The sequence below is a fragment of the Emydura macquarii genome, unplaced genomic scaffold, assembly GCF_026122565.2.
Source record: "Emydura macquarii macquarii isolate MOO-44397 ecotype Brisbane River unplaced genomic scaffold, CSIRO-AGI_Emac_v2 contig_306, whole genome shotgun sequence".
Classification (NCBI taxonomy): Eukaryota; Metazoa; Chordata; order Testudines; family Chelidae; genus Emydura; species Emydura macquarii.
Genome location: NW_027130443.1, coordinates 1,480,602 through 1,508,204, shown reverse-complemented (window position 1 = coordinate 1,508,204; position 27,603 = coordinate 1,480,602). Strand labels below are relative to the sequence as shown.

General features: G+C 64.7%; 2 protein-coding genes across 6 annotated transcripts; both read left to right on the top strand.

Moving 5' to 3' along the window:
- Positions 1-1,443: 1,443 nt before the first annotated feature.
- On the top strand, positions 1,444-24,118 carry CAMTA2 (calmodulin binding transcription activator 2). 5 transcript variants are annotated; one of them, XM_067555983.1, is made up of 23 exons: positions 1,444-1,784; positions 9,779-9,890; positions 10,244-10,347; positions 10,585-10,652; positions 10,874-11,009; positions 11,379-11,450; positions 11,817-11,970; positions 12,176-12,316; positions 13,009-13,967; positions 14,055-14,181; positions 14,476-14,610; positions 17,931-18,046; positions 18,891-19,069; positions 19,178-19,256; positions 19,422-19,686; positions 19,776-20,104; positions 20,341-20,531; positions 20,680-20,896; positions 21,275-21,346; positions 21,593-21,613; positions 21,842-22,035; positions 22,504-22,578; positions 23,027-24,118. In XM_067555983.1, exons 2-23 carry the CDS (start codon positions 9,860-9,862, stop codon positions 23,088-23,090), a joined length of 3,729 nt encoding a protein of 1,242 aa, XP_067412084.1. In that variant the 5' UTR covers positions 1,444-1,784; positions 9,779-9,859; the 3' UTR covers positions 23,091-24,118. The 5 variants fall into 5 exon arrangements, with proteins under 5 accessions (XP_067412084.1, XP_067412092.1, XP_067412077.1 ...); XM_067555991.1 differs by lacking the exon at positions 1,444-1,784 and adding an exon at positions 7,931-7,991 and having other exon boundaries at positions 10,874-10,994; XM_067555976.1 differs by lacking the exon at positions 1,444-1,784 and adding an exon at positions 7,931-7,991.
- A 598-nt stretch (positions 24,119-24,716) lies between these two features.
- SPAG7 (sperm associated antigen 7) lies at positions 24,717-27,240 on the top strand. Its single transcript, XM_067556330.1, has 7 exons — positions 24,717-24,875; positions 25,283-25,350; positions 25,454-25,542; positions 25,805-25,889; positions 26,134-26,223; positions 26,448-26,604; positions 26,916-27,240. The coding sequence occupies exons 1-7, from the start codon at positions 24,785-24,787 to the stop codon at positions 27,032-27,034; spliced, it is 699 nt and encodes a 232-aa protein (XP_067412431.1). The 5' UTR covers positions 24,717-24,784; the 3' UTR covers positions 27,035-27,240.
- The last annotated feature ends 363 nt before the right edge of the window (positions 27,241-27,603 follow it).

The following is a 27,603-nucleotide window of genomic DNA, read 5'->3' as shown; positions in this document are numbered from 1 at the left end:
TTTAGCGTGTCCAGACAGGAGGTTTTTCACCATTTAAAAACTTTTCCCCCACTTTTTTCCAAAATGGAAATTAGTTGAAACCTGCAAAAAGTTTCGGTTCCGATGAATTGGCATTTTCCAGCCAACCAACCCAAAAAAAAAGTGTCATCAGCCAGCTGTGATCACGTCCCTTCTCATTCCTCCCAGGATCTTTTCAAGTGGTTCTGTACCTAGAGCCCTGTCTCTCCTCTGTGGATGACAGAACTGCAGCCAGGAGAGCGCAAGCTGCGTTCTGTTCTGCCTCTGACATCAGCAGCAAACCCGCCAGCTGAATCCCAACTGGCAAATCTTTGCTCTGATGATGTCAGAAGCAGAACAAACCTCGCTGGCTTTTCGCATCCCAACAATGGCTGTGAGGAAAGGCATCGTGATACTCTGGCTCATAGAACGAGCAAATTTTCTCTGGAAATCGGATCCTTGGACAGAGGTAAATGGGAGTTCTGCGTGGGGGGATGGACTCAATCAGGGACCAGCTTGCTGCCTTCCTAAACTGTATCAGGGAGATCTCGGGGACCGGCGCCGGTCCACGGACCAGTCGTTGGGAAACACTGGACTGGCCGACCTGCGGAGGCCCCTTTCAGACCTACGTGTCTATGACTCTGTGGACTGGACCCTAGCACCTGGGAGAAGGCCAGCTGTAAGAGACTGGAGTTGGCCTTAGACCTTCTGGGCTAGGAACGGTCCCTGTGTCTGTCTGTGTTTCAGATTCCCCGTCTGTATCATGATCCTGATTTTTCCAACCCCCTTGGCCTGTCTGGCCTACGTAGGCTGCAAACTCTGACTGTTCCTTTGCACACCTGTGCAGAAAGGATAATTGAGGTGTCCGTGGCCCCTTTGAAAGAACACCATTACCCTCAGCGGAGCCTCAGCGTGGGAGAGCAGCCACAGATCCCCCCGGAAAGCCGTGTGGCTACGGCAGACAGAGACCGGCCGCCAGCCAGGGGCCTGCCTCAGGACGTCTTCTGGGGCTTTGGACGCCAGCCGGAGGAATGATCCCAGCGGCAGCCCCGTCCACCCTTGGGCAGCAAGCTTTCTCGAAGCGCTAAGTGTTAGCTATCCCCCGGCCCTTTCGCAGCCAAATGTTGAAAGTGGATTCGATCTCCTCTTCTGACATCGACTCCCCGAGCCCCTTTGGCTCCTGGCGCCTGGTTATTTCATGCCTTGTTTTTGCGAGGAAGCAGCTGCTTCGTCCCTGATGCTCTCTGTGCTTTCAGCCCGCGCTTTGTAGCCAGAAAAACACCAGCAGAGACTTCAGGATTGTTTCCATAGTGATGTAGCATGGGTGGAATAGAAGACTGTCTGTATTTTTCCTCCCCCTACATATCGCAGGTGTGCTTCGGTTATCCAACACTGAGAGAGCAAACCAACCCGGGCAACTGTGTCCGATGACCGGGAAACGATGGGCTGCTTTGACACTCAATGAAACAAATGCTGAAGCAGTGTCAGAGAAATCCCCCTCGGCCGCCCCCACTCCCAAAAAAAATTCAAATAAGCCGTTCAACCTGGGTGCTTGCCAGAACCTGAGCTGCAATTTGGAACCTCTCTCCTCAGACCTTCATCTGCAGATCAGTCTGTGCCGGGTGGAAGGCTGTGTTGGCGGTCAGAGCTGCCCTCTGGTGCACTGGTTTGGTGGGAGACAGCTTGCGTGCCCCTCTTCCTGCGGGAAAGGCAACAGCCATGGGTGGCAGGATCCCGGGACTCTTGGATATACCTCTCTCCTCCCCAGCAAGATCCACCCAGGAGAGGTAAGTGCTGAGAGGGGCACCAAGTGGGGCTATACGGCTGGATTTCCTCAAAACTTCATGTCGGGGAGAGGGGTGGAAATTCGGACCAGTTCTTATTCTATTCCTGCGATTCACCTGTCCCTGGTTTCACAGTAATGAATTATAAATCACCCTTGAGAAATACCAGTGGCCCCCCTCCACTTCCACCTTGAGCCAATGGGAGTCCAACGCCTGGCCCTCCAATCCTCTTCTGGCTCATTTTGGAAGGCCGATGTGAATGAAAACAGCGAGGGTGAAATTCAGTCCATCCTTTCCCTGTGGCCCTTCTGAAGGGGGGTGAATTTCCCGAACAGAACAACCAGGATTCTTAGGTGGTTTTTTCCAAAGGGATGCGGTCATTTTGAAAACTCCACTGCAAATTTGTAATAATACAAAATCTCTCTTTTTTTTTTTTTTTTTTTTAAAGAAAACAAGCCCATATTCTTTTTTAACCCAGGCCTGAGAAAGTTCCCCCTCCCTAGAACTGTGCTGCATCTTTCAGCAAGGATTGCGGCTGAGTTTCAGCCCCGCCGATGTCAGCAATTGCATCTTACCCGATGCTGTATGATAAGCGCGCCGGTTCTTGGCAATATTTAAATATACGTATATCGCCGTTGCAAAATAATATGCATTAGGTTCTTGAAGGCATTGCACAATGGCGTGCTCTGTCTGTTCTAGATGCACTGCGACATCTCTGTATTGCAGGTAACTTACTCTGGAGAGGTTTTGAAATTCTGCTTGTGCTCCATTTCAAGTATCTGTTGAGGGCTGGCGAGCGGGTGACTAGCTGCTCATCCGTTTGAGTCAGGGTTTTGCAGTCCAGGCCTATGCTGTACAATAATACCTGAGGTGCCAGTCCAGTAAAGACCATAAGCACATGCTTAGTTTTAAGCGTGTGCTGAAGCCGATCGATGTTCAGCGAAGCGTGTAAGTACCTGGCTGAATCGCGGCTCCAATGATTCACGTTTTTACTGTTCCATTAAATGTAACGTATACTTCAGTAACAGTTAACAACCAGGATGGAGAGAGCTCCGTTGTTCATATATATGAGGATAAGTGACCCTAAAGTTATTCTCCTGGTGAGGACAATTCCTTAGTTTATCTCACTATAGAATGACCCTATGCCAAATTTGTTGTAGAATTCTTGTCTAGGTTTTGCTCCTTTCTGGTGACTCAGACTTAACTCTGCTTGTCTCAAAAGGTTCTTTAGACAGTTGTTGTAACTACCCTGTACTAGTTACGGAAACGTATTTTAAGGTTCCCTCTTATTTGTTGTCTGCACTATGAAACGAAGCGGAAACACTTTGCAGTGTTTAAATGTTATTCCTATCGAAAGAGCTTAGTGTAAGGAAGTGGTAAATATTCCAGAGCCAAATTATTGTCAGGGTAGCACTTCTCGGGGCCCGTTGTGCCGGGTGCTGCCTGGCCACATAGTGAGAGACTGAATCTGCGCTGAGAAGCTTCCAGGCTGAACGGACAATGGCTGAGAAGGGAAATAGAGGGAAAGTGGCTTGTCCAGGGTGTCACAGCAGTTCAGTGGCAGACTTCCTACCCACTAGACCACACTGTCTCTTATCCAGCGTTTCTCGCCGCTCTGGCTTATTGCTTTTTCAGGGTCTGAGTCACTCCTTCGCAGAGGAGCTGGCGCTTCAGCTCTGATTTGAAGGTTTAAGTGCTGCGTAGGCTGTGGGGCAAATTGCACCTCAGAATCTGGCCCTGAAAGCACGATCGAAGGCCTGAATGTGAAAGCGCAGTGCTGAGTTTCTCCGGAGGACGGCAACAATAGTGGCCCAAGATCCCCCCCCATCCTCCCAAGTGAGATAGGCGAGGCTGCGATGCCTACAGCTCCCAAACTGCTTTACGGGGTAAATAAAGACATCCCAGCATCAAAGGAGGCCTGACAGAAGAGGGAGAGAAAGGAGGTTTTCAGATGAAATGGGTGAGAGATCAGCAGAGCAGAGGAGATGCCGGTGGTGGTTGCTGTTTTCCAAGTTATAATGGATTTACGCTGGGGTAACTCAGATCAGCATCTCGTTCGTCCTCTCTCGCTTGACTCCAGCGCCATGTTTGCCTGGAAGATCCACCTGTACCCGCCACAATCAGTTTAGAGTGCGGGAAGCAGGCCATGAGGGTGGGAGGTTTGAATGGGAGGCTGCATTGGTTCCCACGAGGCCCAGCGCGTGGCAGGGTGTGGTGCGAATTGACGATCCTGGACCATACTGACTTCCACGTCAGTCCTAAATCACGTAAGTGCTTTTGAAAACGCTGCCAGCCATCAGCTCCCCAACTTAAAATACTAACAACCCGTCTTTTCTCCCATCCCTGGTCTGTTTAGACAAAAAAGATCTTCAAGGCAGGATCAGTTTCTTGCAATGGATGTGTGCCGCATCCGGCACGGTGGGGTCCCTGATTTTGGTCGGGATCTGTGTAGGGTCTGGAACAATGAGGTCCCCGATCTGTGCAGCACCCACAAGTCAGGAGCAAGAGGCAGGCCAGCAGAGCAGCCGGAATTTAAAACAGTTACGGTGGCAGGGAAAGTAGCCTTGCAAACCCAAGTTCAACCATGCCTCGATGACTGCGCTAAATGGTCAGAGGCGTGAAAGCCGCCAGTTACTTCAGGTTTGCAGTCAGCCCCTCGGGGCCTGACACGGGCCTTTGTGGCTTGTCGACAGCAAGAAGGGGGAGAAAACAAAACCTATCCCAAGGAAACACAGGAGGGGATGAAAAGCATGCGCTGAGCAGCCTGGGGATGGCCGTGCATGCCTGGGAAAAGTGCAAATGGCACCATCCGCCGCAGCGTTCCAACACAATCCATTTGGAGAGGTGCAAATCCCCCCTCTGATTCCACTTCCTAGATGCCCGTTTGCTAACCAGGCCCATAACACTCACATGCCAGCGTGCCCGGAGCCGGGAACGGAATGCCATGCCAAGGAAACACAACCCAGCTTAAATGAGCGGCTCTAACAGCCTCTCTCAGCAGGCTGCTCCTTGTAGTCTTGGGCGCCGGTGCGGTCCAAATCCAGAGTTTTCCAGCTAAACCTTTTTTTTTGGATGGAAAATTGGGTTTGGGATGAAATTAAAATTTCCCCAGAAAAACGACTGCGCTCCTTCACAACGGGACGTTTTCCACCGAAGCCACCAAAACTGGATGTTTTCCCGTTTGGGGCAGGTTTGGGCTGAAAAGCTTTCTTTTGCCACCTCTTGGCTGGAATTTTTTACATTTCTGGGGCCTTTCTTTGGCCAAATGTTTCTCCATTTTTGGATGCTTTCAGCCCACTTTTATGATTATTCATTATTATAATCTGGCCAAAAGTCTCTTGCTTTTCAGTGGCTTGAAAACCAAAAAAAATGGAGGGTTTTGACCAAAAGTCCACTGAAAATGTTTGCTGAGGCTCTGGCTGGTGTTCTTCTTCCTCTGCAGCCAATGTGATCGAGATAAAAAGAGCAACATTAACAGCGCCTGATTGTATTAGGTGCACGTTATTTATTAGGTGCGGTAGAGTAGCCCCATGAGCCCCAGCCATTCCGCTAGGTGCTGTACGAATACAGAAGAAAAAGACAGTCTCTGCCCTGAGGAGCTGACAATCTAAGCACTAGCCCAGAGGCAACAGGCAGACATGAAGGGAAGCATGAGGTGAAAGCGCTGGGATCTCTTTCCCCTACTAATGCCACCTTCCAGTGGCATGCCCGCCAGCTTTCTTGTCACGTCATAGCCTTGCTTTTTGGTGCGACGAAGGAAACTCGCTTCGGGTGACATTTCTCCACTTCACCGCCTCGGAGCTAGGTCTTCCAGGTGCAGGGCTCGCACAGGGCTTTGGGTGTGAGCGTGAAGCCGTTCACAGAGGAGATCAGGATTCATTCACTTCCAAGGGCAGACCTCCTGTACAGCACAGGCCGGAGAACTGCCCCTAGGTAATTCCTAGAGCGGACGTGTTATAAAAACATCCCAGCTCAATTTAAACGTTGTCAGCGATGGAGAAGCCGCCACGACCCTGGGTGAGTAGTTCCAACAACTCATTTCTCTCACCATCAAAACTGTCTGCCTTATTTCCCGGCGGAATTTGTCTCATGGCAGTTTCCAGCCGTTGGATCATGTTATGCCTTTCTCGGCTGGACCGACCAGAGAGCCTGCTGTTAAATATTTATTTCCCATTTACAAACTGTGGTCAGGTCATCCCTTCCCTTAGCCTTCTCTGTGTTAGAGAAAGGGATTGAGTTCCTGGAGTCTCTGTCTCTAAGGCAGGTTTTCTAACCCTTCTCTTGTTCTCTCGTGGCTCTTCTCTGACCTTTCTCCAATCGATCCCCATCCGGCCTGAACTGAGGGCACCAGAACCGGCCCGGGATTCCAGCAGCATTTGCACCTCGGCCAAACAGAGCGCCAGCGTCTCCTCATCCCTATTTCCCAGATGGGGTAACCAAGGTGCGAGGAGGGGACATGACTTGTGCCAGGTCACCCAGCAGCTGTGCCAGGAAGGGAACCCAGGGGTCCCTTCCCAGCCCCACAGCGCTCTGCTTCTCCGAAAGAAGCACACGGCCTTCTGGGCAGAAATCCCGCAGTGCAGTGTTCTGCCGAGGCTCTGTGCACTCGGGGGGTTTTCTTGTGGGGAATTGTGGGATACGTACCAGACACCCCAGTGCAGGGGGTCCCAGGACTCTGCTCCGGGCCTGCTCCCAGGGCACGGCACGGGGGAGACTGGAGTGTTCCGCACGTGCTAGAGCAGCCCCGGGGGTGCTCTCGCTGACACCCAGGGACAGGACCTGAATGCAGAGAGCGCACAGCCACCTCCACACCACACCCCATCCCTGCCCCCATCCCAGAAACGGGGCACCGGAGACTCTGGGGCGACTGGCTCCGATTCCTCACTGCCTGGAGCCTTGGGCCGCCCGTGGCTCTCATCCGGGCCGAGCGGCTGTACAGTGGCACCGGTGCATTGGCCTGGCATGGGCGAAAGCGGTGAGACGAGGCCCGGGGGGCGGGCGGGCAATCAGGCTGGGTGTGTCAGAGTACACTGTAGGCCATATGGCCGGTCACTACAGAGAACGGCGGCCCACATGGGAACCATACGGTGGAAGCCACAGTGATGGGACCTGTAGGAAATGGTGTCAATGGGGCCATATAGACAGGCCCCAGAGGGGACCACATCGTGGAAGCTAAAGGAACAAGCTACGAAGTACGCTGTATTGTGAGGCCCTATGAAGGACCATCTCCTGCAGGTCATATAGAAAACGATCGACTGTGCTCCATGTGGCCGGGCCCTATACAGAGCTATATACTGTGCTCCATACGGCCGGGCCCTATACAGAGCTATATACTGTGCTCCATACGGCCGGGCCCTATACAGAGCTATATACTGTGCTCCATACGGCCGGGCCCTATACAGAGCTATATACTGTGCTCCATACGGCCGGGCCCTATACAGAGCTATATACTGTGCTCCATACGGCCGGGCCCTATACAGAGCTATATACTGTGCTCCATACGGCCGGGCCCTATACAGAGCTATATACTGTGCTCCATACGGCCGGGCCCTATACAGAGCTATATACTGTGCTCCATACGGCCGGGCCTTATACAGAGCTATATACTGTGCTCCATACGGCCGGGCCCTATACAGAGCTATATACTGTGCTCCATACGGCCGGGCCCTACAGAGAACAACCCACCGTGGGGTCAGGCCCTATAGAGAATCACAGCCCATGGGGTCAGGCCCTACAGAGAAGCACAGCCCGTACGGTGGGGCACTATAGGGAAACACAGCCCGTGGGGTCAGGCCCTATAGAGAATTGCAGCCCCTGGGGCCGTACGGCCGGGCACTACAGAGAACCGCAGCCCGTGGGGTGGGGCACTATAGAAAACCGTAGCCCGTGGGCCTCGTTGGTCCGGGCCCTATAGAGAACCACAGCCCATGGGGTCAGGCCCTATAGAGAATTGCAGCCCCTGGGGCCGTACGGCCGGGCACTACAGAGAACCGCAGCCCGCGAGCCTCGTGGGGCCGGGCCCTAGGGCGAAGCGCGGCTGCCGCCCCCTGTGGGAGGCTGAGGGAGGCTGGGCTGAGGCAGGCCCCGCCCCCACCGCGACCCCGCCCCGCCCCTGCGCGCGCACGTGACGCAGCCGGGCGGGGCGGGGCGGGCGCTGCTCGGAGATGGCGGCCGGCGGCGGCGGAGGCGGTGGCCGCGGAGCCCCGGCAGGTAGCGGCCGCGGGGCCCCAGCGCGGAGCTCCGCCAGGGGGCCCGGCCCCGCCCCGCCCCTCCCCGTCCCCACCTCCCTCCGCGCGGGGGCTGCGGCAGGGGGCGCTGCTGGGCCACCGGGGCGCGTGGGGGGCGTTGGAGCTGGGGGGCAGGGAAGGCGGGGGGCGCGGGGGATGGGAGCTGTTTGGGGAGGGGGCACCGGGCGTGTGGGGCACTGGGGAGCCGGAGCGGGGCAGGGAGCGGGGCCAAGGGAATGCTGAGGGCGCTCAGAATGGGGGGCAGGAGCTTCCTGGGGGGCAGGGATGCAGCAGTGGGGATGCGGGGGTCAGTGGACACCCGTGGCGGGGTAGGTGCCCGTGGGGCAGGCCGTGGGGCGCAATCCAGAGGTGGGTGGGTTGGATGTGAGTGGTGGGCAAAGTGCCCCCCCCCCAGCCCCACTGGCTGAGCCCGGGCCCCCTATTGTGCCACGAGTGCGAGACAGCCTCTGCCCCGAGGAGCTCCCAGTGCAGCCCCACGCAGGCTGGATCAGCAGCTGCAGTGCCCGGGGGAGAAAGGCACCCCCCTTTGCCGCACAGGGGATGTGGGGCAGAGCCAGGGGGTGGAGGGAGTGCCGGCGCAGTGCTGCACCACCAGACCCCTCGCCTCCTGTCCTGGCCCTGCTGCCCGGCCCTGAGACACAATTAGCTGTGGGGCAGGGCGGCTGGTTAAGCAGGGACTCCTCGCCCAGCGCTGAGATGCGGCCACCACTGGGGCGGAGCGGCTGGTTATACAGGGACCCCTTGCCCGGTGTTGAGCTTTGGGAGGGGAGTGGGGTCTAGTGGTTAGAGCAGGGGGGCTGGGGGCCACGACTCCTGGGTTCTCTCCCCAGCTCTGAGGGGCGGTAGAGCTGGGTTTCCTCTTCCCACCCTGTTGTGGGGTGGCTGCCCCATTCCCAGGGCTCCCTGAGTCACTTCCCCTTGGCTCTGCTCCCTGGGGGGGGGAGAAACCTCCCTGTGCTGGGGAGCCGGGTGCCCGTGGGTCGCTGGCCCCGTGGGCTGGGCCCTGCTGCTGCAGGGGCCCCAGAGACGAATCTGTCCCTATAAACCTCCCCCTTCCAGGGATCTCAAAGTGCTTTCTGAAGTGAGGGGGGGCTTCCTCTTGTACAGGTGTCTGCTCTGGGGAGAGAACCCAGGAGTCCTGGCTCCTGGCCCCCTGCTCTGACCCACCAGCCCCCCATCCGGGAGTGTTTCCTGTTTCCCCAGGCGGCTGGCTGGCTGGCTGCCGTGACACGGGGCCGGTTTAGTTTTTGGGGCTCGCTCGTCTCCTGGGCCCTGGCACACACTTCCCCCCCGTTTCCCCATGGTCGCTCGTGGTCACAAAGTGGGTAGTGCCAAATCGTGCCAGGGGGCTCAGACAGTAGATTAGAAAGGTCTGCCCCAGAGGTGGCCGCATCTCAGCGCCGGGCGAGGGGGTCCCCTATAATGAGCCGCCCCACCCCAGAAGTGGCTGCATCTCGGCACCAGGCGAGGGAGTCTCTGTATAACCAGCTGCTCCACCCCAGAGATGGTCGCATCTCAGCGCTGGGTGAGGGGGTCCCTGTGTAAACAGCTGCCCCTGACCCCAGAGGGGGCTGAATTTCATGTGACAGGAGCTGGGCAAATGAAGAGTAGGTGCGGTGGGGGTGGAGGAAATAGTGGGCTAGAAGGACCCACAAGTCTGATGTGGGGCTGTGGGGACCGGGCCGGCTGGGGGACAGGTTGAGCCCTGGTTGAGCTGACTGGCAGCCCTGCTTCTCCTCTGGTCCCCAGGTCTGAGCCCTTCCCCTGCGCGCCGTGATTTGAGCCCCGCTGGCCCAGAGCTCTGACGTCGCCCGGTACCTGGCCCCAACGATGAATAACAAGGAAACCACGGAGCTCTCTGGTGAGTCATCATGGCGATGGGACCCCCCCCAATCCACCAGCCCCCCGCCCCTCCCAGAGCCGGGGAGAGAACCCAGGCGTCCTGGCTCCCAGCCCCCCACCGCTCTAACCACTAGACTCCAGTCCTGTCCCAGAGCTGGAGAGAGAACCCAGGTGTCCTGGCTCCCAGCCCCCCCTGCTCTAACCCTCCATACTCCCCTTCCTCCCAGAGCTGATAGACCCAGGAGTCCTGGCTCTCAGCACCCCTCACTGTAGCCACTAGACCCCCTGTCCCTCCCAGAGCCGGGGAGGGAACCCAGGTGTCCTGGCTGCGAGCCCCCCCGCGATGCCGGCTCTGAACGCGTCTCTCTGCAGAGAAAAGCCAGCCTGCGAAGGTTTTCCTGCCCAAGAAGCTGGTGGAGTGTCTGCCCCCGTGCCCTGCCCTCCCCAAGGAGCGACTACGCTGGAACACCAATGAGGTGGGGCGGGACACGGGGCCCTTCCCCGCTGGGGGGCGCCGGCTCCCACCTGGCCCTGGACGGGCGAGGGGGGGATCTGGCTGGCTCAGGGGGGCCGGGGAGCGGCCATGGCGCTGTCGCCAGTTTGCCCTGTTTGGCATGAACCCAGGAGCCCTGACCCCTAGCCGTGAGGGGGGAGGGCTGTGTGGGGCTGGGGACCCCCGCCCGTCCTGAGCCGGGTGTCCTGGTGCCCTACAGGAAATCGCCTCCTATCTTGTCACCTTCGAGAAGCACGAGGAATGGCTCTGCAGCTCCCCGAGGTCCCGGTGAGCGTCCGGGGCTGGGCTGGGCTGGGCTGGGCTGGGGGGCAGAGCCGCTGTGGGGCAGAGCTGCCAGGGCCGGGCGGGCAGGGCGAGGGGTGCCCGAGGGAGGCGATGAAGGAGGTGGAGGGGCAGGGAGGGGCGGGGGCCAGTCCCCAGGAGATGTGTTTTGGGGAGTGGAGGGGGGCTCGGGGGCTCCCCGCGGTGACCCCCACCCCCCGCGCCAGCCCCCAGAACGGCTCCATCATCCTGTACAACCGGAAGAAGGTGAAGTACCGCAAGGACGGCTACTGCTGGAAGAAGCGCAAAGACGGCAAAACCACGCGGGAGGACCACATGAAACTCAAGGTGCAAGGGATGGAGGTACGCGGGGGGGCGGGGCCTGGGAGCCGGGGGGCGGGGCCCGGAGGTGAGGTGGGGTGGGTTGCACACCCAGGGTGGGGGAATGGAAAGGGGTGCCCGAGTTGTGCTGGCGTGGGGCAGGAGCCTGTGGGGCGCAGGGGGTCCCCAGAGCCAGGGTGGAGTATGTGGGGGGGGGGTTGGTCCCCCAGAAGCTGGGCACAGAGCTCTGGGGGACAGGGTGGCATGAACAGCCCCAAGAGGTGGCTTATTGGGGGGCTGGGTGCCCCCAGAGTCGGGGGTCAGGCATGTGTGGGGCAGGCTGTCCCTCGGGAGCAGAGTATGGGGGGCCCCTCTGGGGCAGCGCTGAGCAGCCCCCCCGTCTCCCCGCAGTGTCTCTACGGCTGCTACGTGCACTCCTCCATCGTACCCACATTCCACCGGCGCTGCTACTGGCTGCTGCAGGTACTGGGGGGCCCTGCTTTGGGGGGGCCCGAGGCTGGGCTACGGCTCGGGTGGGGTCCCGCTTTCACTCCCCGGCTGTAACCACCAGCCCCCTCCCCCCAGAGCCGGGGAGAACCCAGGAGTCCTGGCTCCCAGACCCCTGCTCTAACCATTAGCCACACCCTCCCGCCCGAGAGCCGGGGAGAACCCAGGAGTCCTGGCTCCCAGCCCCCTGCTCTAACCACTAGCCCCCCGTCCCCCCCCTGAGAGCCGGGGAGAACCCAGGAGTCCTGGCTCCCAGCCCCCTGCTCTAACCACTAGCCGCTCCCCCCCCCCCCGAGAGCCGGGCTGGGAACCCAGACGTCCTGACCCGCTGCCGCCCCCCAGAACCCCGACATCGTGCTGGTGCACTACCTGAACGTGCCGGCGCTGGAGGACTGCGCTAAGCTCTGCGGGCCCATCCTCTGCTCCATCAACGGTGACCGCAAGGAGTGGCTCAAGTGGTCGCGCGAGGAGCTGGTGAGCCAGCTCAAGCCCATGTGTAAGGAGACGGGCGGGGGCCGGGGCCAGGGGCGGGCTGGGACCGGGGAGCAACGGGGGGGCCGGGGACGGGCAGGGGGGCCAGGAACGGGGGCTGCTGGGCGGGGGGGCCGTGCTGCGGGGAGGGGGCCAGCAGTGGGTGTGATGCAGGAAGGGGGGGCCTCGCGGCAGCACCCTGCCCCACGTCTCTCTGTCCGTCCCCCCAGTTCACGGCATGAAGTGGACGTGCGGCAGCGGGAACGGTGGCGCCGAGTTCTCCATCGAGCAGCTGGTGCAGCAGATCCTGGAGAGCCACCAGGCCAAGCCCCCGCCCCGCACCCACGCCTGCCTCTGCAGCAGCGGCCTCGGTCAGTGCCCCCCCGCGGGGACCCCCCTGCCTGCCCCCCACCTCCCCCCCACCAGAGCTGGGCAGAGAACCCCCGCGTCCTGCCTGCCCCCCACCTCCCCCCACCAGAGCTGGGCAGAGAACCCCCGCGTCCTGCCTGCCCCCCACCTCCCCCCACCAGAGCTGGGCAGAGAACCCCCGCGTCCTGCCTGCCCTCCACCTCCCCCCACCAGAGCTGGGCAGAGAACCCCCGCGTCCTGCCTGCCCCCCACCTCCCCCCCACCAGAGCTGGGCAGAGAATACCGGCGTCCTGGCTCACCGCCCCCCTTCCCAGACCCCCCAGGTCCTTCCTTTGGCTCCTCAAAGGCCTGCTAGCACCCCCCAGCGGCTGACGACATTCTCAGTCCTGCCCCCCATCCCTGCCCCCCAGGCCCTCAGCTGGCCCCGGCCACTGGCCATACGTGACCCCTCCCCTGGCTGGGCAGCTCTTCGGGCGTCCCGTTGGGGTGTGGTGGGGTGTGAGCCCCCCACGTTGGGGCTGGGAGGGGCCGGGGCTGGCATCCACCTGGAGGGCGGGGATCCACCTGGGGGACCCCTCTCCATCTGTCTGTCCCCTTTCCCCCACCTCCCCCTATTGTCCGTCTGTCTCCCCTCTGTCGCTCTGTCCGCCCAGCCGCCCCCACACGGGCCCTGTCTGTCCGTCCATCCTCACAGGCAGCCCGGGGCACCTGCCCCACAAGTGCGGAAGCACCAAGCACCGCATCATCTCCCCGAAGGTGGAGGCGCGGCCCAGCCCCTTCCCGCTGCTCCCCGAGGCCCAGAGCGTCGCCGAAGCCCAGCCGGAGCTGGCGCCGGAGCCGGCCAAGCCCGAGCAGAAGGAGCCCCGGACAGCCGAGCCCCCGGCCCCCACCGAGCCGGCCCCCTGCCCCCCGGACGGCCCCCGGCCCTCGCCCGGCCCAGGCCGGCCCAACGGGTGCTACGGGGCCGAGCGGGAGCTGCCGATGGCCGTGTCGGTGGGGCTGCCCTCCAGCGCCGTGCTGGTGATGACGGGGCTGGCCGGGGCCCCCGAGAAGCCGCTGGGCCTGACCCCCAGCCAGCACCTGGTGGCAGGCGACCCCCCGGCCCCCGTGGGCCTGGCCCTGCTGCCGGGACCCGGCCTGGTCCTGTCCCAGAATCTGGAGGCCAACATGGAGACAGGCGGGGCCGGTGCCGCCTTCGACCCAGACTGCTTCCTCAACAGTCCGGCCCGGGGCCAGACCTACGGCTGCCCAGCCCCAGCCCCAGATCCCCCCCTGCCAGCCGGCGCCCCCCCCGGCAACCGCTTCTTCATCCAGGACGATGGGCGGCCCCCCGGCGGGGAGACACCCATGGAGACAGGGGGACCCCGGCCCGGCGAGGCGGCAGAGCTCCCGGAGGAGTTGTACTCCATCATCCAGGGGGCGGGGGGCGGCGGCGGTGCCGGCGGGGGGGGCACCGACTTCGGCCTCTCCCTGGACAGCCTCATCTCGGATCTGATGACGGAGCCGGCCGGGGTGGGGCAGGAGGGCAGCCCCACCAGGCCAGCCCTGCACGGGACCCCCAGCGAGGCAGGCATGGGCTATGGGGCCCTGGACCCCCGGCAGGAGGCGCTGGTCACCATCACCGACTTCTCCCCAGAGTGGTCCTACCCCGAGGTGAGCCGGGGAGGGGGAATCGGGGGCAGGAGGGCCCCCTCTCCCAGTGGGGCAGCCCCCCCATAAACCCCCTCCTTCCCCCCGCAGGGCGGCGTCAAGGTGCTGATCACGGGGCCCTGGACGGAGGAGACAGACACCTACACCTGCCTCTTCGACCGGCTCGCTGTCCCCGCCGCCCTCATCCAGAGCGGGGTCCTGCGCTGCTACTGCCCCGGTACTGGCCTGTCCCCTGGGGTGGGGAATGGGGCGCGGGGAATTGCCCCTTTACGGGGCACCAGCCCTTATCCAGCCCCATGGCGGGGGGCTGGCTGGCTCTCGGCGGGAGGAGGAATGGGGCGTGGGGAGTTGCCCTCTAGGGGGTGTCGGCCCCACAGAGGGCAGGGAAGGGGGAGCTGCTGTTTCCCCTTTAGGGGGTGTTGGCCCCATGGTGGGAGGCTGGCTGGCTTGGGGGGGCCCAGGCCGGCTGGAGGAGGCTGGCGCTGCCCGCTCTCACTGCTGCCTCCCGTAGCCCATGAGGCGGGGCTGGTGGCCCTGCAGGTGGCCCGCGACGCCCGGCTCGTCTCTGCCTCTGTGCCCTTCGAGTACCGCGACCGCAGCTTCCCGGCCCTGCCCAGCACCCAGCTGGACTGGCTCTCCCTGGACGGTGAGTGGGGGGTCCGGGGGAGGCCAAGGTGCGGGGTGCAGGGTTTGGGGCGGGACAACAGGAGAGATTGTGGGGCAGGGACATTAGGGCCCTGTGGGGCAGCTTGTAATTCATCTTGCATGGGGAAGAGATGGGTCTCTTCTCTACCCCCCCCAGCTTGGGTTGGAGGGAGGGGGCAGCGCTGGGAGCCAGGACTCCTGGGTTCTTTCTTCATGTGGCTATTCCAGAGGGGTCCAGCAGGTGGCAGCCTTCCTGCCGGCGTGGCAGGTCTCACCATGCTGGGTGGTGTGGGGGGGAGGACGCGGGGTGCATGTGGGGAGGGGGCAGAGCAGAGAAATGGTACCCTGAGAATATGCCACACCACGGGGGGATAGCCACCTGAGTCAGCTGGGCCACGTGACGGGTCCAGACAGAATTCCCCACCCCACCTATAAAACTGGGGGAGACCCTTCCCAGTGCTGAGATGCGGCCAGCTCTAGGGTGGGGCGGCTGGTTATACGGGGAACCCTGGCCTGGCATGGAGATGCAGCCAACTCTGGGGTGAGGCAACTTGTTATATAGGCACCTGGTGCTGAGATGCGGCCAGCTCTGGGGCAGGGTGGCTGGTTATACGGGGACCTCTGTCCCGGCGCTGAGATGCAGCCCGCTCTGGGGCGGGGTGGCTGGTTATAAGGGGACCTGTGGCCCGGCGCTGAGATGCGGCCAGCTCTGGGGCGGGTCAGGGCGGGTCTCTGACAGCAGCAGTGCCACAGGGTTCAGGATGGGATGTGGAGGCGAACGCTGTGTGCGTGTGAGTGAAACAGGCGCTGGGATGGAGTCAGGACACCTGGGTTCCGCTATCTGCTCTGGCTGTGGGGAGAGTGGCCCCCCGCTGAGCCCCCCGCCCCGCCCCTGCAGCACGGTGCCCCCCCGCGGTCCCTGCTCTGCCGCTGCTGGGCGGGCGACTTCCCCGATGCAGGAGGGCGACTAGGTGAGGTGGCAGGTGGGGGCTATGCCGTGGGTCCCAGCAGAGCCAGCTCTGGGGCAGCAAGGGGGGAGACGGGGAAGCCGGGGGGTGCCCCCCTCGCCTGGGGGGTGGAGTTACATCCACATGGTGTGAAGGGGAGGAGCTGTGCTCCTGTTACCTCCCCCCAGGCTTCCTGTGGGAAGGGAAATGGGGGCGGCTGGGGGGCCTCAGTGACCCCCCCCACTGAAATGCGCAGGTGGCTGGACTCCGAGGGCAACCACCAGGGGGCAGCAGCAGAGGCCGTGTTTGTTTTGGACACAACTGGGGAGAGAACTCAGGAGTCCTGGCTCCCCTCGCCCCAACCCACCAGCCCCTAAGACAGGGGTGGAACCCAGGCGTCCGGGAAGCCGTGAGCTGGGTCTGGCCCCGGGATCCGAGGCGCAGCAGCTGGAGCAGGATGTTCAGGGTTGAATTCCCTCTTCCTCCCCCCCCCAGCCCCCACTGCGCTGGTCCCAGCCCCGGGGCGGGTGTCGCCTTACGGGGCGGGGGGGGGGGTATTCTGGGCACGTGTCCACGTGCCATGGAAACGGGCTGCCCGGGCCGGGTCGGGTCATCACGTTCCATGATGGGGCTCCAGGCCTGGAATAGAACCCAGGCGTCCTGGCTCCCCGCCCCCACCGCTCTGCCCAACCGGCCCCCCCTCCCCTCCCGGAGCCGGGCAGGGAACCCAGACGTCCTGTCCCCCGGCTCTGATCCAGGCTCTGCTCAGTGTGACGAGCCCCTGATGCTGTTGTGGGGCGGGGGGGGGGGGGGGTCTGGATGGTTCTCTGCACCGCGGCCCGTGCACGGGGGCGGGGCGGAATTTGCAGGGGGGGAAGCAGCTGCCCAGTTTCCATGGTGTGAATTTGCGGCCCCAGAGTACCCGGGCGGGCGGTAAGGGGACGCGTGTTTGTTGTCAGAGCTGCCCTGACGTGGCTGGCCCGGGGGGCGGCGGTCGTGTCTCAGGAGACCCTCCCCCTGCTCAGCTGGCTTCCCGGTGCGCTGCCCCGCCACAGCCCTGGCCTCCAGGCTACACTGCCCCGGAACGTGCCCGGCCCCGGGTGCTGCTGCCCTGGAGAGAGAAATCGCAGCGCGCTCCACCCCAGAATGAATTGCATCTCGGCGCCGGGTCAGGGGGCCTCGTCTCACCAGCCGCCCCGCCCCAGAGGTGGCCGCATCTCAGGGCCGGACAAACATGGCTGCACAATACCACCACCTGCCCCCGGCCACCTCTCTGCCCCGTTGCACACCACAAAATGGACCCCCCCCCCCATCTGTGTGCACAATCACACCCGCGACACACACACACCAACACCCTGGCAGGAGCAGGTTAACAGCCAGCTGGTCCCTATGGAGCCACACAGCCCCCCCCCCCATAGCTATTTCGGTCCCATTGAGAGCTGCAGAGGGCGGGCCGGGGGGAGACGGCCAGACGCCGCGGGGGGACCAGGATTCCCTCCCCCCCCCCCCGCCGGCCCCTCTGCGTGGGGATGTCTCTGGATCTCGGGGAAGCGTGTGGGGGCTGTTGGTTCTTTCCCCTCCTGCGGGGACCCAGGAGTCCTGGCCGCTAATCCCCCCGCCCCGCCCTGCCCCCTCCCTGCTCGCACACGCGTAGGTGGGGCCAGCCCAGCCGGGAGACTCCAGTTATTAGAAGGAGTCATTTGAACACGCTCGCGGGAAGGAGTTAGAGCCCCAGCGTGTTGGCCCCCAGCCCCACGGCTCCCCCTAGCGCATTGGCCCCCCGCCCTCTGGGCCTTTGTCCTGAGCCATGGATAAGGAAGGTACCGAGGCTGGGGGGCCGGCGTCTGCCCCCCCTGGAGCCCCACGGTGCCTCCATGCCCTGTCTGGGGGGAGACGCCTGGGGTGTACGGGGGGGGGGGAGGACGGGGGTGCAGTGGGGGAGCGCAGTGGGTGTGTGTGGGGGGGAGAATGGGGGTGCTGTGGGGAACCCAGCAAAGGCTGGGGGGTGCGTTGTGGGGCGTGGGTGCTGCAGGGAGCCCAGTGGCTGGATGGTTGGGGTGACTTGTGGGGGGCTGGAGGGGGTGCAATGGGGGGTGCCTTGTGGAGGTGCAAGGGGGCTGGAGGGGGTGCAATGTGGAGGTGCAATGGGGGGTGTAGGGGGTAGCCGGCCAGGCCAGGCCAGGCCGCGGGGGGTGGGGGGCTGTTGCCTGGCTAATCCCAGCTCAGGGCCGATTAGCCGCCCGGCCCCGTTCCGCCGGCCCAGGGAAGGAACTAGGCTAATCCCGGAGGGACAGACGGGGGGGCGGGCGCTGCAGGGCCCAGGACACCTGGGTTCTCGGCCCGGCTCACGCACGCCCCCTCCCCGCCCCCCCAGATAACCAGTTCAGGATGTCGATCCTGGAGCGCCTGGAGCAGATGGAGAAGCGCATGGCAGAGATGACGGCTTCATCCCAGCAGCAGCGGGGGGCCACGGGGGAGACCCCCAGCCAGGTGAGCTCCGGGGCGGGAGAGCTGCTGGGCCTGCTTCGGTATCCTGGGCTCTCCCTGGAGCTATTGGGGTTTGTTTTGGTAGGGTCTCTCAGGCACACCGGACCTCCGCACGCTGCTGTGTTGTTGTAGGGTCTTCCGGGGGAAGTTGGAGCAGGGGGGGCTGGGAGCGAGACACCTGGGTTCTCTCCCCAGCTCTGGGCGGGGAGGGGGGGCTGGTGGGTCAGAGCAGAGGAGCTGGGAGCCGGACACCCCCCCATTCCCCTGGCCCCCCCACCCCCCCGCTGTCTCCCATCAGCCCTGGTGCCTCCCCCTGCTCTGCCCGGCTTGACGTCACCCCCCTTAAGCCGTTATCTGCGTGGCTATTTCGGGGTGTTGTTTTCGCCTGTCGCAGGCGTCCGGGCTCGGGTGTCGCAGGCCTGGCGCGCTCCCCGGCGGCTGTTCCTGGCCGGGGCGGGGGGATTACAGAGGCATTTTCCAGCCCACCCCGCCAGGGCAGGCCACGCATTCTTTCCAGCCTGGGCTGGGGGGGGGGCTATACAGCCGGGGGGGGCTGTGTATGGCTCTGGGGGCCTCTGCTAAGCCCTGGTGGACGGGCCATGTCTGGGGCAGGGCAGCTGGTTATACAGGGACCCCTTGCCCGGCACTAAGATGCACCCAGCTTTGGGGTGGGGCGGCTGGTTATACAGGGACCCCTCTCCCAGCGTCGAGATGCACCCAGCTCTGGGGCGGGGCAGGGCAGGGCGGCTGGTTAGACAGGCACCCCTCTCCCGGCACCGAGATGCGCCCAGCTCTGGGGCGGGGCAGGGCGACTGGTTAGACAGGGACCCCTGTGTGCTCCCCGCAGGCGGTGGTGGACTCCTTTGAGGAGCGGATCATGGCCGTGTGTGAGAAGATGATGTCTCGATCCTCCTGGCTCCGTTCCGACACCCTGGTCCATGACGTCAGCTTCCGGGGTATGACCCTGCTGCACCTGGCGGCCGCCCAGGGCTACACCCGGCTCATCGAGACCCTCATCAAGTGGAGGTGAGTTCCCCAGGCCAGGGGGAGGGGTCCGATCAGGATAGCTCAGCGGAGGGGGGATGGGCAGTTTGGGGGCTCCCCTAATACCTGGGCTGGTCGCCCCCCCTGCAGGAACCTCAGCGCCGAGAGCCTGGATGTGGAGCAAGAAGTTGACCCGCTCAACGTCGACCACTTCTCCTGCACCCCCCTGGTGAGGCGGACCCCCAAGCTGGGGGGCAGGCCTGGTGCGGATGGGGGGGAGGGATCCTCTGGGGTGTGGGAGGACGGCTGTCGGGTGGCCTGGGCGGAGGGTGCCCCTTGCCATGCCCCTGGCCCCCCCCAGCTCCCCATTCTCTCTCCTGCCTCCCCCCCCCAGATGTGGGCATGCGCCCTGGGCCACCTGGACACGGCCCTGCTGCTGTACCGCTGGGATGGCCGGGCCCTCGGCATCCCGGACTCGCTGGGCCGGCTGCCCCTTGCCGTGGCTCGCGCCCGGGGCCACGTGGCCCTGGCCACCCGCCTGGAGGACCTGCAGCGCCAGGAGCAGCCGCCTGGGGGCGCCGCAGACAAGGGCTGGGGGCGCCCACGGCCGGCCGAGGGCCTGTGCGTCCCCTCCCCGCTCTCCGCCAGCCCCGACACAGGTAGGGTCCCCGCACGGCGCTGGGGGGGAGCAGAGGGGGGTCCTGGGCTGTGGTGCCTCGCTGACCCCCCCTTTTCTACTGGACCCCAGGGCTCAGCGCGGCCAGCAGCGTCTCCTCGCCCTCGGAGCTGTCGGACGGCTCCGGCTCCGTCACCTCCGCCTACTCCAGCACCTCGGCCCTCCGCGACTCACCCACCGGCAGCCCCGAGCCAGCCAGTGCCATGGACCTGGGCCAGCCCCCCCGGGGCATGGGCAGCTGGTACCTGCCGGGGGCCCCCAGCCCTCCCAGCTCCCCCGGCCGGCCCCCCTCATTCATGGACTACGAGCTGGGTGGCGGGGGGCCCCCCCAGCCCGAGCTGCTGGCGTTCGGGGAGAACGCCGAGAACGAGGAGCATCTCCCGCCCCAGGATGTGCTGCAGGTACCGGGCGGGGGGGGCTGGACGCAGAGGTGGGGGCTGTGGGGGGGGAATAGGAGGGGGATGGGTTGTGCTTGTGGGGCAGCAGGTCTCCCCCTGGCAGAGAAAGGGAAAGAGGTAAATTGACGGGTCCCAAGGCACTAGCAGGGGCAGAGCGGGGAAGAGAACCCAGGCATCCGGGCTCCCCCCTCCCCAGCCAGGGAGAGAACCCAGGCATCCGGGCTCTCTGCCGCCCCCAGGTGGACATGGTGGCGCTGGCGAAGCAGATCATCGAGGCGACCCCCGAGCGGATCAAGCAGGAGGGTTTCTGCCCCTCGGCGGATGCGCCACTGCGGGAGCGGAGCGGGAACATGGGGCTGAGCGAGACCATGTCCTGGCTGGCCGGCTACCTGGAGAACGTGGACCACCTGCCCAGCTTCTCCCACCACAGGTACCCGGCCCCGATCCCACCCCACAGCAGGGACTGGCTGGCTCGGGAAGGAGGCAGGAGCCTCTCCCATCTGGGGGGCGGGCACCGGCCGGCCAATGGGGGGCGGGGATCGCCGGGCTCCGTCTGATCGCTCTGACCCCACCCCCAGGTCAGTGTCCTTGTCGCGGGTGTGTCTGAGCCCCCTGACCCCCCCGCCGGGTGAGCTGCCCCCGCCCCCCACGGCCGCCGGCTGGGCCGAGTTCCTCAACGCCTCCGCCAACGGGCGCATGGAGAGCGACTTCGCCCTGCTGACGCTGTCCGACCACGAGCAGCGCGAGCTCTACGAAGCCGCCCGCGTCATCCAGACGGCCTTCCGCAAGTACAAGGTGCGCCGGGCGTGCGCACGAACCCCCCAGGCCCTCCCCCCGGCTCCTCCCCTCCGTCAGCACCCAGGGGAATCACACGCTTTTCCCCATGCTGCCGCCCTCCGCCCCTCTGGGAACGGACTTCCGGTGCCCTACAGTCGGTCTCCTGGCAATGGGGATCCCCTTGGCAATGGTCATCTACAGTCTCCCGGCAACAACAGGGATCCCCCTGGCAACGGGCATCTACAGTCTCCCGGCAACTGGGATCCCCCTGGCAACAGGCTTCCCCCTCCTGTACCACCCCCTCCAGCATCCTGCCGTCCCCGGGTGCCGGGGACCCTGCCCCCAGCTCCGTCCGTGCGTCTGCCCTGCCCCCCCCTCACCCTGCTCTCCCCCCAGGGCCGTCGGCTGAAGGAGCAGCAGGAGACAGCGGCGGCTGTGATCCAGCGCTGCTACCGGAAATACAAGCAGGTAAAACCCAGCTGGGACAGGCCACCCCCCCCCCGTCCTGCCCTCCCTGGGGCCCCAAGGTGGGGGGCTGCCCCAGGACCACGTGGAGCCACTGGCAACTAGGCCCGAAGGCCAGGCCCTGGCTCCCCCTCCCCCCGAGGCTGTAGGCTGGTGCCCGCGTGAGCCAAGTTTGTCAGATCTCAGCCCATGTCCCCCCTGCCGTCCTCCCCCCACACTAACCCGGCTCTTCTCTCTCTGTCTCGCAAGCTCACGTGGATTGCACTGAAGGTAACGGAGGGGAGGGCGCCTGGGCGGGCTTGGGCTGACCCTGGGGGGGATGGGGGGTCTCTAGGCCGGCAGCTGGACTGTGCTGGGGGGATAGGGGTGCTAATTCTCTGCCCGGCTTGGGGAGGGGGGGCTGGGAGCCAGGACGCCTGGGTTCTCTGGGAGCGGAGCAGGCTCAGGCAGGGGGCCGCGGGTGCCCCCCCAGTGACCCGCGTGGCCCCTTCCCCACAGTACGCCCTGTATAAGAAGATGACGCAGGCGGCGATCCTGATCCAGAGCAAGTTCCGCAGCTACTACGAGCAGAAGCGGTTCCAGCAGAGCCGCCGAGCGGCGGTGCTGATCCAGCAGTATTACCGCAGCTACAAGGAGTACGAGAAAGTCAAGCAGGGCCACCGCGCCGCGGCCAGCATGCAGCAGAAGATGAAGTAGGTGTCCGGACGCCTGGGTTCTCTGCCCGGCGCTGGGAAGGGAGGCTGGGGGGCCAGGGCGCCTGGGTTCTGTTCTCCGCGTTGGTCGCTCCTGCCCGGTTCTCCACCGGCACGTCCTCTCCTGGCCCCGGGCCAGTCGCTGCCATGACGTGTTCCAGCAGCCTGAGACTCCCCCCAGATCCCTCCACACCCTGGCACCCCACAGGGTCCTGCTGGAGGCTCTGCCCCCCCCCCCCCCCTTACCGGAAGCTTGGAATCTGTCCTTCCAGGCTGGGCTGCTCCTCACGGAGTCAAATCAAGGCAGGACGTTGGCGCCTGTCCCCTCCCTTGCTATGAAACCATCCCACGGACCTAGGTGTCAGTGCCTGGGGCCACCCCGCCCCGGAGGTGGGCGCATCTCAGCGCCGGGTGAGGGGTGACCCTGTGTCCCACCCCACCTTCATTTCTTCTCCCATCTCTGACCAGGGGCACGTTCCTCACCAAGAAGCAGGATCAGGCCGCCCGTAAGATCATGCGGTTCCTGCGACGCTGCCGGCACAGGTGTGTGGGGGGAGGCGAGGGGCGGTCCGAGAACAGGGAATGGGGCGCTACCTGCGAAGGGAGTTCGGGGGGGACAGGACCGGGACAGCGGCCTGTGCTCTGAAGGATGGGAATCTGGTTTATTCGAGGGGCTGGATCCGGGTGTCGGGTGGCTTCCCAAGGGAGACCAGGGGGCAGAGCATGTGGGTGTTGGGGTGTGCTGCACGGGGTGGGGTAGTGGGAGGGGCATGGGGGGCATTGGGGACACGCTGCCAGGAGATGTGGGGGGCAGCCCCACTGGGGGAGGTTGGGGGATGGGATCAGAGGTGGGGGAGGGTGCGTGGGTTTGAGATGGGGGCATGGGGCTTGTGCTGCTGGTGGGTGCAGGGCAGACGCCCTGTGGGGTGGGGTTGAGGATTGGTGGGGTGCCCCCCGTCTCACCCCTCCCGTCTCTGTGCCCCTCCCCCAGGATGAAGGAGCTCAAGCAGAGCAAAGAGGTGGAAAGTTTACAGAAGCGAGGTCTTGCTACTTAGCTGCTCCCGCCTGGCGCGGACTCCGGCCCCGGGACTTTCATTTCCTCCATGGACAGGGGCCCGGGACCCCCTCGCGGCCGCCAGAGCCCGGGGCAGCCTCGCCGGGAACCCAGCCCTCCCTCCACTTCGCTCCCCTGCCGGAGTCGTAACCCCGGCGGTGACGCGTCACAACCCCCCCGTCTTACGGGCTGTGCAATAGAGAGCGGCCGGGGGGAGTCAAGCGGGCCTGGCTGACGGGAGCCCCCCCGTCTGTGCTGTGCACACCAAAGGGGGGCCCCCCGAGTTGGCCTGCAGGGGGGGGCATCTCTTCTGAATCGAGGTACCTCCTGTTGCACACAAGGCCCCCCCCACCCCCTTAATTTCACCCCATCTCTGTGCCAAGTTGCCTCCCTATCCTCGCCCAGGATTCCCCTGGCACCCCCCCGCTGTACCACTTGGGGTATGGGTTTGGGAACTGCACATCCCATGGGGCATTGCAGTGCCTGGCTGGCGCACGGCACGCTGGGAGTTGTAGTCCCTTGGCCAGCTCTGCCCTCCCCCACAGGCCTCTACTTAAAGGGACCGAACCCAGCCTCGGGGGTCCCCCTCTTAATGCTGACCCCCAGCCCCTGCCAGCGCCCCCGGCCGCTGCTCCCCCTCTCACTCTGCCCCGCTCTCCGCTTCCCCTTGCACCCTGGTTGGGGGGCCCCCCTCACCCGCCCATCCCCTGCACTTGCTGTACAAAGGCTGGGGTGGAGGGGGGGCCACGGGCCCCCCCTCCCCCATTCACCTGACCCCGTGCGTGCCCGGCCCATGTACATAGTGTAACATAGTGAGAAGGAGAAACGCTGCAGGCACCCGGGGCAGGACGCGTGTGACCAGGGAGCTGGGCTCTGCTCCGGCTCTGGCTCGCTGCCGGGGGGGGGCCGAGACGCATGTGGTTAAAAAACAGGCCCCCCCCCGGGGTGTGCACTTCCCCCTCCCCCCCCGCACCGTCCCCACGTTTCTACCTTTCGCATGGGTTTGTTTGTACAAATTTACATTAAAAAGGAAAAAAAAAACAACTGACCAGGACCATCCTCAGGGGGGCACGGCGCTGTAGGGGGTGGCTGCTGGGGGGAACGGGGCGGAGAGGGTGCTGGGGGGGCACATGGTGTCGCGGGGGCTGCTGGGGGGGGGGACATGGAGGGGGAGGGATCTGCTGGGGGCCGAGGGACACACTGGGGGGAGGGGAGGTGCCCCGGCCCTGCGGAACTCCCCGCCGCATGAAATGCCCCAGGCTGGACACAGACCCGACCCCCCAGGCCGGGTTTCTGCATGTGGGGGGGGTGGCCCTAGCCCTCTCCTGACATCTGCATCCGGCGGGGCCTCCCTGCCCGCCCCCCTTTAGGACGCCTGCCTCTTTAAAGGTGGGGGAGGGGGTCTGACCTGCCCTTTAATTCATGTTATCTCTCCCCCGACACTGCCCTGCCCTTTAAGGGACCCCCCCACGGCCTCGCTCGGCCGGCCATTCTTTCCCCTCGCCTTCCCCTTTAAGGCTCCAGGAGCCCCTGCGCCTTAACTCTCCTCCGACGCGCCCCTTTAAGGCCCCGCCCTTTAACAGCCAGGCGGGTGATTTTCCTCCCGACGGCACCGCCCCCACCGTCACTTCTGGCCCGTATGTCGTCACTTCCGGCCGGGGCGGTGACGTGAGGGAAGGGTGGGGCGGCGGCGCGATGGCGGAGCTGGACCTGCTGGGCTCCATCCTGAGCGCCATGGAGCGGCCGCCCGGCCTGGGCGACCAGGAGACGCGGCGCCGCGCGCGAGGTCAGCGGCTGCGGGGGGGTTTGCGGGGGGGGGGACAGGTAACGGCGCGGCCCCGCCCCCCGCACGGAGAGCCCCGCCCCCGGCCCAGCCCCATGGCCACGCCCACGGCACAAAGCCCCGCCCCCCACGGAGAGCCCCGCCGCCCGAGCCCCTCCCCATGTCCCCGCCTCCGCCCGTAGAGAAAGCCACGCCCTCGGCATCATTCCCATGGCCCCGCCCCCCGTACGGAAAGCTCCGCCCCCATGCGCTCCCCCCACTCAGCCCCCTCCCCCTCTCCGGCAGCCGGGTCTCCCCATAAACAGGACGGGCGGGTGACCCGGGCCGGGCTATAAAGAGAAGCTGGAGCCGGGGAGGGAACCCAGGAGTCCGAGCCCCCGCCCTGACCCCCGCCGCGCTCTGTCCCGCAGAACAAGCCGCCCGGCTGAAGAAGCTGCAGGAAGAGGAGAAGCGGCAGAAGGCCGAGTTCAGAAAGAGGGTGAGTGACCCACAGTCCCCGCCGGGGGGCTGGCGCCCGCTCGCCGGGTCAGGCCCTGTGCCCCCATCGCGCCCCACTGAGCTTCCCCTCCTGCCCCTCGCAGATGGAGAAGGACGTGTCCGATTTCATCCAGGACAGCGCCCAGACCAAGAGGAAATTCCAGCCAATGAACAAGATCGAGCGCAGCATCCTGTGAGCCCCCGGGGGGGCTGTGTGGAGTGGGGGGTAACAGGGGGTCACTGTCCGGGAGTTCTGTGTACCCAGCCGCCCTGCCCCAGAGCTGGCCGCATCTCAGCGCCGGCCCCAGTATAACCAGCTGCCCCACCCCAGAGCTGGCCGCGTTTGGCCGTCGGGTGCGGGGTCTTTGGGCCCCAACCGCGAGCTCTACTCTGCCTGTTGGCACAAGCGCGTCACTAACGGACTTTCCCTCCCTGCCGTCCCGCTCGCACCCCAGGCACGACGTGGTGGAAGTGGCCGGCCTGACGTCCTTCTCCTTCGGCGATGACGAGGACAGTCGCTACGTCATGATCTTTAAGAAGGTGAGTGAGGCCCCCTCCCCAGCGCCAGGGAGAGAACCCAGGCGTCCTGGCTCCCGACCCCCTCCTGCTATGACCCACCAGCCTCTCCTCCCCGAGCCGGGCAGAGAACCCAGGCGTCCTGGCTCCCCGCCCCCCTGCACTAGCCCCCCCCCCCCCCCCAGCCAGTAGCCAGGTGTCCCACTGCCTTGGCGCTATGGGTCCGGGCGTCTGGGGGGGTGTCTCACGCTCTGCACCCGCCCCCCAGGAGTTTGCCCCGTCGGACGAGGAGCTGGAGGCCTACCGCTGTGGGGAGGAGTGGGACCCCCAGCGGGCGGAGGAGAAACGTCGCCTCAAGGTATGTGAGTTGGGGGGCTGGGGAGGTTGCGGGAGTTGGGAGGTTGGGGGGTGTCTCTGTAGAGGTAGGCCGGATAGGGGGTGGGGCCGAGGTGGGACCCACCTCTGCGTGGGGGCGTGTCTGTCTCTCAGCAGGTGGGCCTGGGTCTGTCGGTCCTGGAGGGGTGGGGCCCAATCTGGGGGCGTGTCTGCCGTGACCCTGCCCCTCTCTTGCCCTGCCCCCAGGAACTGGCACAGCGGGAGGCGGAGCAGGAGGCGCTGCGGGGCCCGGCCGTGGTGAGCCCCAACAGCGACTACAAGGACAAGTACAGCCACCTCATCGGCAAGGTGGCGGCCAAGGACGCGGCCCACACCATGGAGGCCAACAAGGCCTATGGCTGCGGTGAGCACCCCGGACGCCTGGGTTCCCTCTGGCTTGCAGGGGGCCGGGACGCCTGGGTTCCCTCTGGCTCGGAGCCGGGACACCAAGGTTCTCTGCATGGCTCGGGGCGGGGGGCTGGTAGGTCGGGGGCCTGGACACCTGGGTTCTCTCCCCAGCTCCAAGGGGGGCTTGGAGGGTCAGAGAGGGGGGGCTAGGAGGCAGGACGCCTAGGTTCTCTGTGGCTCGGGGAGGGCAGGGGGGGCTGGTGGGTCGGAGCAGGGGGTGCTGGGAGCCAGGACGCCTGGGTTCACCCTGCCTCTCCCCGCCCCCAGTGCCGGTGGCCAACAAGCGGGACACGCGCTCCATCGAGGAGGCCATGAATGAAATCCGGGCCAAGAAGCGGCTGCGGCAGAGCGAAGATGACGGGCCCGGGGGGGCCGGGGTCGCCTAGTGCTGGGCGGGGACCTGTCCCCAGCGGGGGGGGGTCGCAGGGACTGACGCCAAACCTGCTGCTATGTGTGACTCTTGCTTGGGGCATCCCGAACCAGGGGTTCCTGCCCCCCTATATCTAGGCGCCCCCCCCGTATTTACCCTGTAGCAGGCGTGATGGTAGGTGTGAAATGGGGGGTCCCGTGATTTCCCTGGAGTTGTTTTTGTCTCTAGCTGTGGGGGGAGGGGGGCAGAGTGGGGGGGGGGGACAGTAGGGAGCCAGGCGCAGTGTCACCTTCCCCCACTGGAGGGTGCTTGGCAGGGTGCAGCGCCCCACTTCCGCCACTGGGGGGCGCCCCGCAGCCCTCCCGCCCAGCTCCTACACCCCCTTCCACGGGTCTGTGCCGCCCCCCCCCCCCCCCCGCACCTTTGGGAAATTGGCCCTGTGCTTGTTAGCCCCCCCCCCCCCCTTCATAGAGTTATGGGGAAACATCCTGACCCGACCCCCCACACACACACACGGGGGGGGGGAGGCATGACCTGTCCCTAGGGTGGGGGCCGTAACCTATGTGGGACAATATGGAGAATGTG